This window comes from Uranotaenia lowii, chromosome 3, assembly GCF_029784155.1.
Source record: "Uranotaenia lowii strain MFRU-FL chromosome 3, ASM2978415v1, whole genome shotgun sequence".
Taxonomy (NCBI): Eukaryota; Metazoa; Arthropoda; class Insecta; order Diptera; family Culicidae; genus Uranotaenia; species Uranotaenia lowii.
The window spans coordinates 249,508,128-249,527,352 of record NC_073693.1 but is presented as its reverse complement, the minus strand read 5'-3'; the positions used below and the strand labels follow the sequence as shown (position 1 = coordinate 249,527,352).

The 19,225-nt window shown below is 32.5% G+C and overlaps 1 protein-coding gene across 1 annotated transcript in view; it reads left to right on the top strand.

The window, feature by feature from the left end:
* The window catches only part of LOC129756406 (uncharacterized), a 36,861-nt gene extending 18,150 nt beyond the window's left edge, over window positions 1-18,711 (top strand). Inside the window, exons 7-9 of the mRNA XM_055753269.1 lie at window positions 6,203-6,995; window positions 7,488-7,980; window positions 18,384-18,711. Of these exons, the coding sequence (XP_055609244.1) occupies window positions 6,203-6,995; window positions 7,488-7,980; window positions 18,384-18,521 (1,424 nt within the window). The 3' untranslated portion in view covers window positions 18,522-18,711. The remainder of the gene's footprint in view (window positions 1-6,202; window positions 6,996-7,487; window positions 7,981-18,383) is intronic.
* The last annotated feature ends 514 nt before the right edge of the window (window positions 18,712-19,225 follow it).

Here is a 19,225-nt window from a genome sequence, read left to right as displayed (position 1 = left end):
TACTCGTCCTTTTTGCTTATATAAAACCTATTTATTTTGTTGGAATTTTTCAAATACCCGCATAAGGGGCTTAACGGTTTAAGATGTCATCCTTATAACATTGGAATTTTTTGCGATAGTTCAGCAGATAATTATCAACGTATGACAAAAACTTATCAAACTGCAATTTTACTGGTATTAAGCGCACACATAATAATTTTAATGCATTTTTATGATATTATCGATAAACTAAAAATAGTGTTATGAAAAAAATTCTTTTAGTTCAGTAGATATCAGGAGTTTAAATGGCCGGTGACTAATAATTGCGTGTGACCCATGATAGTGGAGGGACTGTAATCATTTGATAGATAGAAAACAAATTGTCCCTCAAATAAAACATGATTTTTCAGCTATTAAGTGGGACACAGTATGGAAAAATTTCAACAAGCCGTTTATTTCGTTCTCCGATAGATCTAGTATATTTGCTTTTACTAATAATATTGTTCCAAATAAAGAAAAACTATTTGCGTATAATATAGGCCGTTTAAATGATAGTAACTGTGAACTCTGCGCGAGTACTGATAGTAACCACCACAGAATATCTGAGTGTAAAAATGCTAAAGAAGTAGTCGATTGGATAAGAATGGTAGTATTGAAAAAATGTAAAAAAAAGGATCAACAATTTGGAAGATGTTCTGTCATTTGAGATCGACGATAAAAGTAAAGATGATAAAGCAACTTTATGGTGGTGTATTCGTGGGATTTCGCATTGCCTTCAACATTATCCAAATGCAAACTTGTTTGTTTTCAAAAAAGAGCTGCGTGATTTACGATGGGAGAATCGAAAGATTTTTGATAAGCAGTTCGGCAATAGATTAAATGTGGAGTAGAAATGTTAAACGATTTTCGTAATTAGACAGGTTATTCATAGAAATACAAAATAGAAAAATTTAGATAGAAAAGAGGAAAACTTTTGTAATTTTAGATGTAAGTTATCTTTTATCTTCAATAAAAAAAAAAAAAAAAAAAAACAGTTGTGCAGCCTGCAGTTATATTGGATATGATACAGATCAAACTGGTTGTTACAGCAATTTCTCGCATGTTTTAAAAAAGTGACATATTTTTTGCTATTCTTCCGAACATTCTATTTTAAAATTTTAATTGTATAAAATGATAACGAAAAAGAGGTCTTCACTCACAGTCCTTTTCATACCCTACATTAAGCTTTCTAAGTTAATTTTTGAACATATCCGGCCGGGAAAATTTGATCATTTTCACCCAAAAATAAGGCAATCTCCTGGGCAATGGATTTTTAAAGTTTGAACTCAAAAAACCGGGCCATAACCGGTCAAATCCGGTCAAAATCCATGTATTTTCCTATAAATGTCAAGAGAAAAGGTAAAAATATACACATGAAAACAAATTTTTTACCAAGGCACATCAACGGCGGGCGTTCAAATCTTATTTTACTATTCCAAGAATGTATGCGAAGCTATTTTATTTAATATTCGAAGTAATTTGTCCCAAAAATAGTACATTTCAGGATTTAAATAAATGTTTTTGGTTTGGGCTTTGCAAAAATTGTGAAAAAAATTTTGAAAAAATCGGGTTTTTTACCTCGATATCCAGGCAACTGCACCAGACCGAGTACTATCCATTTGTTCTTTAAAGATCCGATAGCCTGGTTAAAATTGGGCAATCTGGAATGCTTATTGTCCAAGAAATAGGTTCCGATAGACCGGAACTAGCTCTCTTCTAGCCTTGTTTTTTCATCAGCGTTTGCAGTTGGCTATGGAATGGGACTGACTTGCTATCATTTTTGCTAGATACCTACCATGAGAATAGTCGCATATGCGTCTAAGAATATAATTTTCAACACAAACAAACTAAATTTTGGAATTTTTGAACGAGCAATGATGCAAAAGTTTTTGTTTGTCACGTAAGTTACAAATGCTGTTGATTGCTGCCATCAAAACCACGGAAAAATACGAAATTTCTCAAAACAAGTAACAAAATTCAATTGCTGTTTCCTCAACTCAACAAAAACGCAAATGGGACGGACTTGCTATAAGCGGCAGTTTATTACTACTCACTTTTTGTTACTTAAAAAATCTTTTATATCTTTACAAATTTTGTAAGAAATTTATTCACTTTTCTGACAAAACTTTAAAACATTACATCAAATTTTAAAATAAAGGTTTTTATCAATTTCATTCAAAATCTCATGTAAATTGTCATCTACGAAAAAATTTATATAAGATTTCAATTTGTTTGTTCTTTTGTTCTTTTCCAATCCTGTGAAAAATAGAATGTTAACGAATTTTTTAAGAAGTTTCAACAAAATTGAATTAAATTTAAAAGCAAAAATCGAATCGTTTTGCAAACTTCAGCTAATGTGTTATAGGAAATAAATCTTTAACTTTTAAAAAACTTTCTTAATTAATGTTAGAAACACTTGTTTTTTTTTTAAATTTAAAAAACAAACTGTAGAACTTTACTATTGAAGAAGCATCATTGTAAACATCATCATGATAATGATTTTAAAAATATTATTCCTTAATTGGATTAATCATAAAAAAACATTTTAAAATTAGTCTTTTTCTTTCATTTATTTAGGATAGTTAATCAGTTATCAACGATTGATTAAACTCAAAACTGATTCACTTTTAATCTTCTAATCTTCATGTTATCAAAACGAGGGATAGTTACAAAAATGTGACAAAAGATTCGGGTTCAAAACACCAAAATCTTCCAAATCTATAATAAGAAGATAGGTACCCGAAATTTCTTTATTATATTTTCATTTTAATTTATGATAAGTGAAGTCACCGCTAGTTATGTTTCTTAACTGAATTTATCGACCTTATCGCTGAAAAGTATATTCTTTAAGTAAGAGCATTTCAAGATTATGAAAATAAGGAGAAATGAATATATATTTAAAATGAGCGATTAGAATTTGATTAGAAAGTTTGCAGAAGCAATTTGTTCCTCATGGATCGGGTTTTCATTTTCATAATTTGGAAATGTTCTCACTAAAACAACACTTTTACTGACAAGGCCGATAAATTGAATTTAATTTTTTTATATTCAAATAAATTTACGGAATTTTAAAGTCGAATCAAATTTTTTGTAATATTTGTAATGAGTTTGCCTTTGTTTTTTCAATTCTGCATTGATCTGATTTGCAATAATAATTTTCTTGAAGACCTACAAATTTGTATTTGTACACTCTTGAAATAAAATTAAACATTTTTTTTATAAAATTCGATTAAAAAAAAAAAGATATACACCGTCTTAGCCGATTTAGGCTTTACAGACTGAATAAATGACGTGGACAACTTAAGATTAACATTTAACACCCAGTACCGAGATGGGAATCGAACCCATGCCATCGGCGAACCAGCGATTACCGCCTTACCACGCTAACCACTCGACCACCGAGACGTAGATTCAATCATCATCTATGTGATTTCTACAAAAAAATTTTAAGATCAAGACGAATATTATTTCCATATTGATTTACTTTCCAAATCGTGATTAAATATCATTTTTAATTGAAGTTGAACAGAGGAATTTTGCATAAAAATTTTCAACCACGATATTTTACTGAGCTGATCTGAAATTCATTTTAGAATGTGGGTTCGATTTCTTTTTAAACCTGGTTAAATATTTTATGTGCTCTATTTCTTTGCACTGAATCTTATGTGCAAAGATTCAAACTCTGTTTTTAGTCGAGATTTTAATTATTCATTCGTTTTTAGTATTTGGATGATATTGACAAAATATATTTAGTTCAAAATAAGAATCAATTTTTTTAAATATCAATTAATAACTTACCAGAAAAAGCATGGATTTGAAACTTTGATTCTGATTTATTTTGAATCGAATCAGTATAGTTTATAATTTTTTCAAATTTGTGTGATGGTCATGAATAAAAATGGTTTATGAAATAAATTGCCTCCTTTATTGTAATTTTTTAAGATTGTTATTATTTCCAGCAAAACTTAAATTTTTAAACTGGTCACTTTTGGCCAATCTTTCTTAAGTTTATCAACACTGTCTGCTGGTTTCATGTATTTTTTCTGATTTTCCTTCGTCAAAGCCCAAAACGTTTCAATTTGACGAATCTCTGGACAGTTTTTTGGGTTCATGTCTTTAGGAAGCATTTGTCTCCACGCGCTTATATTTGAACACCACAAGAATATATTTGGTGTGTTTTGCGTGTTTCCATACCAATCTTGTGCAAAATGTGTAATTTGTATGTCGCAACAAATGTTCAGAACATTTCATTCATGTAAATCCTCATCGAACTATAGTTAAGTATAGAAAACTTATTTTTAAATAAAACTTTTTCTACTCTGCTCTGAAAAGAGATAGAATTTTGATAAATTCAACAAAGTTTCATATTTTTGTAAGGAAAGCCAACCAAAGTGTTGGTTCTGATTTTTCATTCTTAGATTTATTTTTTTTTCTGTAAGAAAATCTCCGAATCTGATGAAATCCTAACAACAGATAACTTTGTCAGTCAATACGAATGTGGTTGATGTTTTGTGGATTTAGTAGTGTTGTCGTGCATTTTATGTGATTGCCTGATGGAAAAAGTTAAAAATTGAGATCTAAATGAATAGTTATAATTGTCTGAGTTCAAATATTAGATTCAGAACTCGAAACCAGATAGTTATGTTATAAGTGCAAAAATTATAAGAATCTGAGGTTTTGTACTTTTTAGTCAAGAATTCAATTATTTTTGATGGGAAAACTCTTGGTCATTTTTGAAGAGTTATCAAAAGTTTTTGTTTTGTCCGTTTGAAATGTTATTACGTTTAAACTTATTTTAGATCATGGATGAAATAGTCAATAAAACTGACATGGAGGAAAATCTACCCAATCAACAAAAAGTCTCATATCTACTTAACCGCGTGCCTTAAAATTTTTGATAACAAAGGGTACCGAATTTTCTCGAATACATGTTTGAAAGTTTCAAAATATCTCTCAAATAGCCTTTAACTAAAGTTTCAAATAGAGCTTCAAATAGCCTTCTATGGAATTGAAATTTTTGGAGTGAATAATTTATAATATTGATTTTTTTTTACAATTTCTTTATTTGAAACGGCTCATACCTTTAGGCTTTAAGGAGCCAAAGTCAATTTTGGTTGTTTACAATTGTTGGCTTAACTTAACACTTTGTGAGAGAATAAAGGAAGATAGAAAGGGAAATATGAAAATAAAAAAGAATTATAGAAGAAGATCGATAGCTTTTAGAAAATGATAGATTTCGAACATGTAGTCCAAATCTAGCACAGCTAGTTCATCTCTCACTGGAACATAAGGTAGTTTTCCTACTATTGATATTTTAATTCATATAAAATTAAAGCTAACTTGCAAAGGATTATTTTTAAAAAGGGTATCAGATATAGGCAGTTTCCATAAAAAAAATCGATTTCAAAAACAATTTGTATGTACTGCCACGTTAAAAAAACAGCTATCATCACCTTTTTGTTAGTTCCATAAGCAAATATCAGTTTACGCTGCATGTCAAATTGTTTTGCTGCAAATCGCCAATACCTAAGAAAATAAGATGAGTCATGGATCATGTCATGGCAGATTTAGTCCGAATACGTGTATGTAAATACCATTCATATTCACGTGAAGTACATATATTTCTCGTATAAGAAGAGTGGGCAATGAATGAAATTTGGAAACCAAATGTAATTTAAAAAAAAAGGCTACTTTAAAATCTTATATCAATTTTTTTTACTATTGTTTATAAGCGTTTGGTACAGGTATTGAAAATTAGATTGGGAAGCAAAGTTGCCGGAAAAAGCACTGGTAATTTTTCTCATGACCATCATGTAGCCGAAATATTGGAGATCTCAATGTTCAATGACATAATAAAAAAATCTATCTTTACCAAAACAATCATTCATAGCATGCTTTCATTTCGAAAAATCTAACTAAACTAACGACATGTGATGAAAAGAATGGGTCACTAGTCACAATTTTTGGCTCATAACTATGAAATAATCCCGTCCTTTATTGAAATACAACTAAGCTTACCAATTTTGCTAAAAACAAGCATTGATAGCATTGATTGATAGCATTTCCCTTCAAAATAATCAGAATTTTTCCAATCAAATGAACTAGTAAACAAAATGAAAGTACAAAAAATAAAAGTACAACCCTGTCGAATTTGTATCATATTTTTTATTTTCGTTGATTCCAGAACAATTCGAGCTTCCTGATAACAAAGATGTCGGTGGCACAGAAAAGACAGCTCCAATTTGGGGCCCTTTGATAAGCACTGAAATTCCAATCCCTGTCGAAGCTTTACTATACGATTTGAAAACGGCTCAACAAGAACCTGCATATCTTTTTGCCCCCAACGTCGTCATTCCGTGCGTGGAAATCATCGAAAAATCTTTCGATGTGCAAGAGTCTAATTTCCAAGATCTGCTCCAAAAACTCTTCGAAAACATCCCCTCTGAGGACCCTTTCAGTTCTGATGCAATCATAGATCTACTTTCTAACTTTATGCAACTTCTACACTATCTGAGGGAAGTGCAGCAACCGATATTTCCGGAACCCCCGGAAGAGGAACAGATCGATGAAGAACGTCGTGACACTAGCAGAAGACGCTCTTCCCAGCAACGTGTATCGAGACAAACCTCACGAATGATGGCACTGGAAGCGTTCCTCAAAAGGTTCTCCAAAAGAGTGTCGTCCATCGAAAGACGCCCAAAGCCCAAAAAGAAACGCCGAAAGTCAATGCAAGCGTCATTCATTGAAGATAATGCGCCCAGTACAGAGTATCCTTCGCTTGAAGATGACAGACCGGTTGAAATTGGAGAACATCCAATTGGAAGGTGGTCGACGAAGAACATCCAGGAGCAGGAATACGACCCAGTTAATAAGAGGATCTCGTTTACGGTCGACCGGCTGGGCATATTCGGGATCGCTACCGAGAAGTATTACAATTTGCCGTTCCGATCATGGGACATGAGAAAAACGGGAAAAGCGTAAGTCGAAGCATGTTGATCTCACTTTTTGTTATTCAATTGATATGTTCAAAATTTAAAATTCGTTCCTGGATCCAGAGAACAACTTTTTTTTTTTTGTTTCGATTATAGTCGTTTTACCATCTTTATGGCATTCGCGACTTTATCAACGTTACAGTTGGCGGATCGTTATTGAAAAACTTATCCGGTACAACTGTGTTCGATGTTTACTCTTGGGCTCGAACTCGTGGACATCGGCTCAGGAGACAACAGACTTGCCAACTGAGCTATATCACAAGCCCATCCAGAGAACAACGCATTTCTTAACCAATTTTAATCATTCAACAAGATTTTTCAAAAAAGGGAATAGATGTTGCATAAAAAATCATCTACTTACTTACTTACAAAACACTTCAACCCTATCATGAGATTGATTTTACTGCTACAAAGATGAAACTGAAGCATTCTGAATGCCATTCACTATATTGATGCAGTTTCTTTCATTTTTTCCAGATCGGACCTAACCGTCACCGTCACCCTGGATTGTACCGCCATTCAGGTGCTGATTCATGTCAGAAAATCCGGCTACCGAATCGAGTTTCAGCAAGCTCCCCAACCCATCGTCCCACCGAAGGGCGAACTTTCGCTGGAGGACCTTGAAAAGCAGCTGCATCGAATGAATCTGATTATATTCCCGGAACAGGACGCCCAGTGCTACCTGCAGGGCCAATCCTCGCCCAAGCAGGACTCAATGGAGCTGCACAATCTGAAGTGTATGGCCATCTTCTGCCTGACGCACAACTTCAGCAACTGTTTCTGGAACAAATTTTCCGGTCCGCGTGATGCCTTAATTCAGTGCCGGCAGCTCATCGACGGGCGCCAGGAACCAGCTTTTGGCACCGTGCTCATGAACCCCCGGAAGGCGGCAACCGTGACGGTGGAAGAACTTTGCTCCCCACTGGATCAAATCCTGCTCGAGTATCACCCGGTGCCGGACAATCAACCGGTAAGCTCCTTCCGCCTTGCGTTGTTTTGTCTTTTTTCATTTATACTTTTTGTTCTGTTTGTTTGATTCAACAATGCAATGCAGACGGTGTCTTTTTAGAACAATTTAAAAAAAAAAACAGCGTTCAAAGTTTTGACATTAATTATTGAAACATAATTTTCAGTGCACGTTATTAATGATTCTAGAAGGACATCAAAGGCCTAAATTCAAAGTTGATTTCGACTTCTAGTTTTGATGATTAATCTCCATCATCAATTTTGAGTAGTATCAGTCAGTAGTGATCACTCATGAACAAAAAAAAAACTCAAAATCAAGACCATAAAGATAATACAGTGAATCTCCGATTTTGTCACGCACCGATTATGTCTGCCCAGATTTTGTCGAACTCCAATTTTGTCACCTTTTTTGACCCGATTTTGTCACTATTTTGATTTCATGTAAAAATCCTCAGAATTGAACCCTCTCCTTTTGGGATGATTGTTTGTTGATATCACGTCAATTGACAACATTGTTATACAACATGATAACATCGATGGCGATAGTGAAGATGACTCATGAATAAGGTTACCAGATTTTCTTCAGCACGTAGCCAGATAAAAATAGGAATCTGCAACCCGGTTTTGATTTTTTTTCTAAATATCTTCTAGAAAATCTAAAATAAGTGGTCGAAAAAAAAGATAATGCTCAGAGAAAACACACTAAGTTTTTCAAAATTTGCTAAAAGATGGCTCCAGAGAGTGTTAGAATTTTTCGAAACACTAATTTATCAATACATTCGTTAATTTTTCTGAAAGTATCAAATGACATAGCAAAAAACTACAGAAGAAAAATGCAACATCTTTACACTGATTTTTGTATGGATTCGCCGCAGTTTCACCAACGTATGAGCTAAATTACATTCTTCGGATTATTGGTTCGGTCAATCTTCAATGCAAATCACCCCATTCCCGACTCCATGGCTTCAGTTTGGAACCGAACCAGTTTCAAAAATTTTGAGCCAAAGCTCCATTTCATAAAAGGTTGTAATGATATTTCACCAAGGGGTACGACTCCAAACATCATCACACTGATTTTTTTTTAAATATTAAAAATATTGAGCCTGTTATTTAAAGTGATTCCAGATTTTAATTTTCTTATTTTGATTTATAATTACTTTTTCCTTCAATGACTTTCAGCTTGATATGCTGAGAAATATATTTTCAAAATTTTCATCATTGGTTATTGGATGATTGTCCATTTCCCGGCCGTTTTTTTACTCCCGGAAATCGGGAAATGTGAGAATCTTTTTCCCGGGAGAAATTTGAAAAAGGATATTTTAACCCTCTACGAAAAAAAAAATAAAACCAAACACATGTGTTTATGATATTTGTTCATGTTTAATCCTGCTTCAGTATTGTTCCAAAGTCATGCTGTATCAAGGATAACCAAAATTTTATGGATTATTTACATTTACAAGCTCTTTACTGTCCCTACTTTCATAACAGTCAAATATGCAAGAACAAGCAAACGAGAAAATCAGCAGAGTTTTGGAATAAATATATGAATTTCGATTGTGACCACAACTTTCAGCATTAGCAAAAATCGTTTGATGGAATTTGTTCTAGGTTATCATAATAAATCGTAAGACTAGAAAATTTCGAAATTGAAGTCCTATGTTCAAAATGATGAACTGTCATGTTAGATAAAAAAATGACAAAAAATCGTATATCATGTAAATAGGATCAGTTTATTCGAAAAAGTGCAGTAAGTTAATCAGTATACTCAGAAAAATAAAAATCAATAAAAAAAATCAAAGTGTATGAGGATAGAGAAATCCATTCAGGAATTTTCGGGACTTAAGATGGTTTTTCAGGATTTGGAAATTCCAGAAATGTGTTGATTACTCGAAATTATCAATTAGGATTCCCGAGAATGAACACTCAATTTATTATATTGATTGAAAAAAAAAACAATGATTCACGTGGATATGTGTTACATACATAACATGCATTTTTTTTTAATGACAAGTGGCTCTAGAGAAAATTTTGCTATTAGATGTTCTTATTGAAACCTTAACATTATATCAAAAGGAAATTATTTTATGAATCAAAATATCTTAATCAAAATAATCTAAAACACATATTATTCAAAATAATTTTAATTCTGATTAAACTACAAGCAAACTACAGCAAAGACTTGAAATCGTAACAAAATATAAAAACCTGTGATTTTATTCTAATTTTTTTATTTTTTTTAACATTTTGCCCGAGTACCAAAATCATAAATTTTAAGAATCATTGATTAGAATTATATATTCGTTTTCAGGCGTCAATTTTCCGTATGATTGGATATCGTTGCCAAATTAAGTCTACCTCTTTTCTAATATTTATCTTCCTATGGGGTTAGGATAAGGTTTCCAGGTTGCCAAGTTACCTGGTTTAATCTGGGTTTGCCCGGATGTTAAAACTTCATTTGGGATAAGTTGTAAAAGTTATTTTCTGGTCCGGCTGGTTGCCCGGATTTTGTTGAATAAAGCCCGAATTTAGATTCACTTTATATGCCAAATCAAACGAAAAAACAACAAATTGCGTTGTAATTTTTTATTTTTAATGCGATCATAACGAAACGTTTTGATCTAATATAAGAAAAATTATCATGAAAGGTATTATGGAAGTATAAGCTACGATGTAAAATCTTCTGATGAGATTTGATGAAATATAAAATCCTATGGTTTTTTTTTATTTTGTTGAATATTTCTTGAGTTTTGACATAAATTTTTGGAATATTGCCCGGAGTGTTGGTCGATAATTTTGAAATCCAATGCCCGGATTTTTTAAGGTTTTTAGATGATTTAGATTTAGATTTTTCAACTCCAAATACGCAACAAAAAATAAGAAGAAAAACACTTAAGTTTTTTTAAGCTAAACACATCAGCAGATTTTAACAATGTTCCGAGAATCAATCATTTTCGATCAGCCATGCTTTACTGAATTCAGAACCAAGCAATCGAAGCAGTCAATTTTTCCTCTCTAACCAAATCATTTCAACAATCATGCATGACAACGACGCTGTTGTATTTGATATAAAGAGACTTTAGTAAACAAAGAGGCGCCATCTGATCCCTTTCAAAATAATGAGCTTGCAACCCTGCTGTACGGCTGCATTTGAGACTGCTTGGTTTTACTCGATTGGAATGACACTGACAGAAAATCAAAAATTCCAATCGTGACATGTCGTCTCTTTGTTTACTATAGGCTCGTTAATTTGATACATTCCCAAAACACATGATGTGGTATAAAAGGGCGCAGACTATCAGCAACGAACGTCTCGATGGTGATTGCCTTCCTTGATGGTTTTCAACCTTCTGAGAGATGTGTAAAGGTTACAACATGATTTTTAATTTTTCGGTTTGCGTAGAACAACAAAATCAATACTAATGCCGTTTTCGTTTTTCTCCACTAGCTCGGGGCAAAACTTTTTCTGAATAAACAAACAAAATCGTTACCCGGGACGATGCAAATATATGGTTGCTATACTCACCCTTATGTTTACCCCAAACACTGACAAATTTTACGGGGTGCAACCGCCTGCTTGAGGTTCAAATCTCGTGCAAAACTAGTGGACTTCTGAATTAATAACCGAACAAAATAACAGCAGTTAGGGCAAAACTCGTGAGTAACTAGGTTGCCACTGCCAATAAACAAAAACACTATAAATAACCGCAATGAACTGTCCAGCATGTGCTACGGCTTTTTTCAACATGTGGTCCTGGCATTTTGTCATATTTTTCTTCTGATACATTCATGATCGTCTATCAATAACGAACATTATAAACAATGATTCGAGGATAGACGTGAATGAACGATTGTGGGAGCGACGTTAAAAATCATCAAGTATGTCGATCACCATTGATTAGCCACGTGACGAAAAGCAACGGTAGCCCCCGATGGGGCATGGTATATTTTCTTGTATCTAGTTAGTGTTGATGTTCGATAAAATTCAACGGACATTATTACCACGTGCGTATCACAGCACTCGGAGATATAAGTATTCTTGCATGAAATGAATCCTGATTGCTTTTCTTGAGCGATTTTCGGAACATTGGATTTTAAATCGAATTTTAGGCTTTGAAAACCCTTCATTATTATTCTGATAAATCTTTCTTTAAAATTTCGTTTTGGAGAAAACAAAAAAAATACAATACCTCATTTTGATTTTTTTTGTCCGTTAAACAAATAAAGTGATAAATTTTGGCAAAATCCGGGTTATTTTTAAGGAAATCTAGGTTACCCGGCAGGATCGGATTTTTTATCCAAATATTAATTCTCTTGCGTGAGCTTCCATAACGTCGTATTAAACATCTTAAGATTTCACAGAAAACTGCAGAAAAAGTAATCGAAATAACTTTAAAATTTGTATTTCAGACACAGAATATGTTGTCCAGGCTGCAAGTATTCAGAATGGGAAGAAATTGTGACTAGTAAAATAACAGTTTTTGTATTTTTTCGCAACAAAACTATCTAATTTCGTTTTATATGACGTAATGAAAGCTCACGCGAGAAATATCCGGGCAAGTCAAGGGAAACCCCGACAATCTAGCAAACTTAGATTTGAAGCATATATCGAATCAGTGAAAATGCTTGGGTTTTCAGCCCATAAATGGTTGTTTTAAATGTTCATAACACAAAATTTCCAATTCCAATTCTCATTAGAATCAAGTTATTTTGATTTAAAACACATTTTGTTAAGGGGGGGGGTAGGGTCTAACGGGTATAAAAAAACACCATTTTCTCGATTTTTTTCTAGAGCTATCGTTCAAACAAATGTATTCAAATTTTTTGCATTATACAAAGCATTGTTAAAAGAACATTTAGTAATTTTTTCGTAGAAAAATATTGAAAAATGAGCCGGTGACGGAGCATTTTCGAGGATGCCTTTTAGAAAACAGGATTTGCGGTGGACACTGTATCTCAGCACAGAATCATCTGAAGTCAAAAAATCAGAGCAAAATATTTTTAATAGATGTTTTTCTGGACCCCAACGTTTTTATTTAACTTAAAAATATTTTTATGAAATTTTTGTGGCTGTTTGAAGTAAAAACTACGATTTTTCACGAAAAAATCCGCCATTTTTCACCTCTAAAATCTCCCCAAAGTAAAAAAATCAAAAAAGAAAAACGTTGGGGTCTGGTATTTTATATGTAGAAACTATGTTCCAAATTTGAAAAGAATCGGATAAGTAGTTTTCAAATGACGATGTCCACGGACTTTAAAAATGTGCTTTCGAGAAAAACGCGTTTGAAGTTTCTGCTCTTGCTTTCTTGCAGTATAAGATAGGAGGAGATAAAGGCCTATAACTTCTACAGTTTTGCTTCAATTGACTTGAAAATTTGACACAACATTCTTGAAATGTTTCACAATAAGAAAATAAAAAAATAAAAAAATCGATTTTTTGAAAGTGTTAGACCCTACCCCCCCCTTAATCGAAGCTGATAAAATAATCAAATAAAGAACTTTAAAAAAAACTGATAAATTAATTATAAAGTGACTGATAGGGTTATCAATTTCTGTATAATATTTATCATAGAATTCTAAAATATTGAAGTGTTTATCGATTGTTGCTTTGTGCGATAAATACGCCATTTTTAAACCATTTTGTCTTATGGTCAACAAAATTATACTATTTTTTTCATAAATAGATAGTGAACATGTAAAACATTGATTTTTAAAGTGGTCTCTACCATCCCTTGGGGACGTTGAGAGCTAGGTTGTCAAAAAAATCTGTGTTTTTGTGTACAAAATTATGTCTGTCTGTGATTTTACTCAGAAATTCTGTGACTATTTTCTGAGACGAAAAAAATCATTGATTTAATTGAAAATTCATAAGGAATTTTGTCTTTTTAACATATTACTTAAAAAAAATTAAAAAATGATAACAATGTATTATCATGTTTTCCAAAACAAAGTTAGATATCCAATATTAATGCTGACATATAAGATTTGAATTTTAAAAAAAAAAAACAAAAATCTAAAAATCCGTGAAGTCTGTGAATAGTTTTGAAATTCTGTTTTTTACGACACAGATTCTGTGATGAAAATTAAAATGCTAAAAATCCTGTTAAATTATAGATTTTTCTATAATTTCAGCAGCCTTGTTAAAGAGGCTTCAAAGGGGCGGTAAAAAAGCCCAGATCTAACAATTGTTGTATTTCATACAAATTTGTTCTTTTATACTCCAAGGATGGCGGTGAGCTCTAAAAATAGAGGAGCGGTGAGAGAAAAATGTTTGAAAACCACTGATGTAGACGGTTTAAAAAATGATATAGTTTATAAAAATCGGTATCAGTAGTTTTGAAGATACAGCAAGAATAAATGTTTTAGAAAAATAAGTTGTTAACCCTCTGTTGCAAATTGGCAATCTGTTAGAGAACATTTTTGATTAAATGTACAAGAAGTGTGAAGGAGACATGGCCGTAGGAACAGGAGGGGGGTTTGGGGGTTAACCCCCCCCCCCCCCCCATAAGGTTCCAAAATAGCAAGCGAGGTATTCTCCTCCACACTCAAAGTTTAACATTCAGAACCAAATTATGATAATAGAGTAAGGTTAATCATGAGTAGCAATCTAGACTAAAAATTTATGCCTAAACCTCAAAAATCCATCCCAAGTCCAGAATTCTTCTCCAGTTTTTCAAAATTTTCTCACTTCTTCATCGAAATGCAAGTCTGAATATTAAATTTTGAATTAAATTAAACCCGTTTCGGAGGTTCTGATTCTATAATTTCCGTAACCAAAATTGTACTCCTATTTTCGTATTTCGGATTCCGTATCCAGTTCAGGATTCTTGATTTTCGGTTCGAATAATCACAAGAAATTGGAAAATAAAAGCTGCTTTGAAATCCTGGTTCAAATTTGGGTATTCATTTTGTATGAAATGAATAAAAATAATTTTTTTTCGAGATCAATTGCATTTTAAATATTTTGGAAAAAAGTTGTCCGAATATGAAAAAAGAGAAATTTAGTTTTATATTGAAATTTGAACTTCTTAAACTTAGTTCTTACATAAAATTCAAATATTTACAGCTTCGAAATGACCATCCAAAATTGAAAAGTCAGATTCAGATCTTTGTAAATTCATATTTTAATTTTTGTTCACAATACAGATTAAAAATTAAATAAATAATTCAAATAGTGAATTCAGATTCAACCTAAACCACAAAATTAAAATAATAGATTCATAAATGAGGGCTCAGAAAATTCTGATCTGGAATAAGATTTGGAAATCGTATTCTTTGTGCATTTGAAAAATCGTTGAAATTCTAATACAGATTAAAAGTGCAATTTTTGAATTCAGGTTCATAATTAAAATCCAGAATGCAGATTCAAAATTCAGAAAAAAATTAACTTTTAACTGGATTTTAAAATCAACATAAATTGTTGAGGAACTCAAGTGATCATGAACTTATCACATGAGATATCTAGTTTTTTCATTGGCAACAGAGTGTACACTTGGGAGTATAACTTGAATGGACTGAAACTAAACTTTGTTCGACAAAATTGAACACAACATTAGCCGTAACTTAAAAATGCTAAATTCGTTACATTTAGTCCAGGGGTTTCTGAGATAAAGAATGCCGAATTTCGGTGTTTTTCATCATAGATTTCTTCATGGTCCTTAATGTGTTGAGATTGTTTGTCAATTGAATTTCTAGATTTAAATTTTTTAAACAACATTAGATTGTAAACACAAATTAAAGCTTAAATTAAAGTGCTTTTTTTATCCGATAAACCCAAATTTTGTTTTCAAAAATCATCCACAGGATTTTCATTGTTGAATTGATTCTTTACAAAAATAAATTGCTGTTTAAGGAACATCTTCACCTAAACAATCTGCACAAACTTCTATATTTTCCCAGTGTATCGTTTAACAATATTAACACATTAAGGACACCAAAATTTGGTATTTTAAGATTCAGAAATCAGTTTTTAGAAGCCAAATTTCATGCAAAAATCATTAATTTGGTTCAAGTTTGCATCAAGAAAATTTGATCCGAAAATCGGATAATTTTTATCTCTTCCTTTGTTTTTTGAAAATTTGATTTATTTCCATCAAAGGTTAAAATCTTTGGGTGTGCAGTATAGTTTGGAAGCTTGGGTGAGTATAGAATAAGTTTTTTTTTCGCGCTCTGTCATTTGACTTTGAAGTTCCATAACTTTTTTCTCTGATGATATTTTTTGATCATTTTTTTTTTGCACTTTTGATTCCATCGATAGAACTTTTCCAAAAACTCAGACATGTAAGTTTTATATTTCAACAAGCACTCTACAAAACTTCAATAAAAAGCGTTGCGTGGTTTCTGAGATATTGCAGTTTGAATGGTAAAAGTCCAAAAAATCCGATTTTCGTAGAACTACTGTATCTATCGCCACACAATCTTTAGAAAGCTCAAATTTCGTGATAAGATAGTGTGATAGTTGGTCTACTTACGCAGAAAAATTGATCAAAAAATATCATCAGAGTAAAAGTTATTGAAGTTCTAAGTCAAAGTGAAAGAGCGCGTACTTCCAATTTCTATACAATTATTAACGGTACTGTTACTACAATTTTTAGAGAAAACAACCAATACCAAGTATCATTGTTGGAAATTGTAGCCACTCAATTTAACACCTTTCAAATAAGGTTGAGCTGCGCAGATTTACATTAAAACATCACTTAATATGTCTTGAAAGATGAGCCCTTTTATTTATAACTTTAATATGACCAGGCATGAACATTGTTTTTAGAAATTTATTAGTTTTGCAAAGCTTTGTCTGATCACTTTTACGATTATTTAAATCTCATTAGGCAAGCTGGGTTGTTCAAATACTAATTTAGGAGTATATTCGAAAAAAGCAACACTTTGTTTCGTGAATGACTTTTGAATGCATGGATGGACATTGATGAAACTTTCAGTGAAACTATCTAGTAATGTAATGTGTACGTACACAAAATTTGGTAACAATATAACCAGTGGTTTTTGAGATCCAATACTGAAGTTCATTGACAATTTTTTTCAGAAAACTCCTGGTGGGAGACCCAAATACAGCAGGAAATCAACTAATCCACCAAAACTCACATGGTAAACCGTTAAAGAAGACCTAGAGGACCCAATAGTGAGCTAAAATTAGAATAAAAGTTAAGATTGTTGATTTCATGAAGTGAGAGGAATGTGAGAGGTTTGACTGGTTCGTTTAGCTGACTTATAAATAAGCTTGAATTCGTTTCTACAAAGTAAAAAGCCCTACCGGTAAAACAAACAAAATATGGTGGTGAAATCGTACGCAAAATATTTGGACTCCTTGTGGAGAGATATTTTGAAAAATTTCGTAATGAACAGCAAAACGAACTCCTTAGCGGTAACCTGGCAGGTTTTCAACCAGTAATTTTTCGATGTCAAGTCTCGCCTGTATTTTCCGCAGTCAGAAAAAGGAGAAAATTTTAAAAAAAATTGATGTTTAGCTCTTGAGGAGGCTTACGATCTGGGAAACTTGCAAATTACTCATTCTTTCATAACGATTGACAGGATGAATGTCTAAAAAATTCACAGAAAGCTGCCTCCAAATGCAACCGTTTTCTCTGAAAAGCTCTTAAATAAGTCCCACAAAGTTTAAACTCTGTGTGAGTTGGCTCTGGAATCGTGCTTTTACGTTAAAACAGTGGTGGAGTGGTAAAAAGTCAAGAATGTCGTTTGTCGTTTTTGTGCCGAAGGAGAACAATCGGCAAAATTTGTTATAACTTCGAAAAAATTCAAATTTTTGAGTTATTTTGAAGCTTCAGAAAACAGCAAACGTAATCAATAATTGCCTTGATTTGAAAAAAAAGGCGGTTCATAGTCTACATTAGAGATGGCGCCCGTGTTTCCCAAACATTGTTGTCGAAAAATTTCCTCATCGGACGCTATCTCAAAAACAACTTGTAAGAACATCACAAAAATTTTCATTCGTAAAGATTACATTATCAGGTAGTTTAGCTGAAAATTTCATCGATTTCCATCGATGTTTTCAAAAGTTATTCACAAAACAAAGTGTTGCATTTTTTCGAATACACTCCTTACTGGCCGGAGAGATAGTTGCTCTCGTTTCGACAGTTCAATCATTCTATACGACAAAGTAGTCCTTAAAACATTTAATGATTTAAATATTTTTCATGTTTTAATATTAAAAAGAACAATGAACTTATTTTTTTTGGAAAAAAATGAACCTTTGTTATTTCAATATTTGTTTTTCCTTAATTTGTAGGTCTGTTTCAGGGAAGCAGTTTTTTTTTGAAAAAGTCATCAAAAAAGACACCGTTTGCAACCATTCACTTCTGTAGGTTACCAGAAAAATCAACGTAATCCTTTTCCTTTTTTTCTGCACACTTGTCCACACACACACAAACAATCCAGTACAATCCGGACGTCTACAATCTGCTGAAGGATACCCTGGAGGAACCCTCGCGTAAACTGTTGGCCAGAACTCCACCGTTGCTGCAATGGAACGTCGCCCAGCTGCTGCAGAAGCTTCGTTTATGCAGTTTTTCCTGACTCTGGCCATCCATGTTTGTGCACCAGTTTTCCAGGCTACATATTTGTTTTGGTCATTGTATGTACGGTTTTTCTCCCCGAGTATTTGGTCCCGGGAACAGTAAATTATCAGTTGGTTTGCACAGCTACTGGTGCGTTTTTAAACTGTAATTACTCGCAATCACGATTGCCGAAACTTTTCACTACGGAATTTGGTTATCATTCAGTGCTGCGACAGACGCTCAATGCAATCAAGCAGTTCCAGTGTTTTTGTTCATTGAAAATTTGTTCTAATTTTTTTAGTTTTCTACGGAGGTTTGATGTAGAACTATGAAATTGAATGGACTACGATAGCATAAAAATAATTTAAAAAAAATGACCAAATTCCCTACATTTTAATTTTATTTGGAAATTTAATGTGCAAGTCTTTAGTTTAAATGAACAACGGATTCATAAATAAAGAATTGAAGTTTGAAAATATTCCGCGTACCATTTAAATGAAATTTTGAAAGCCAAAGAAGTTTATGAACCATAAAGCTACTTTCGAGAAAACAAGAAATGAAGTTTAAGTATAGAGCATTTTACAAAAAAAAAGTTCCAGAGTTGTATGAAAACAATCATAAAAGTTTAAAAAGTTACAAAATTTCAGTTATGACAACAATCACAAAAATGACATAAATGACAAAAATGGCATAAATGGCATAAATGGCATAAATGGCATAAAT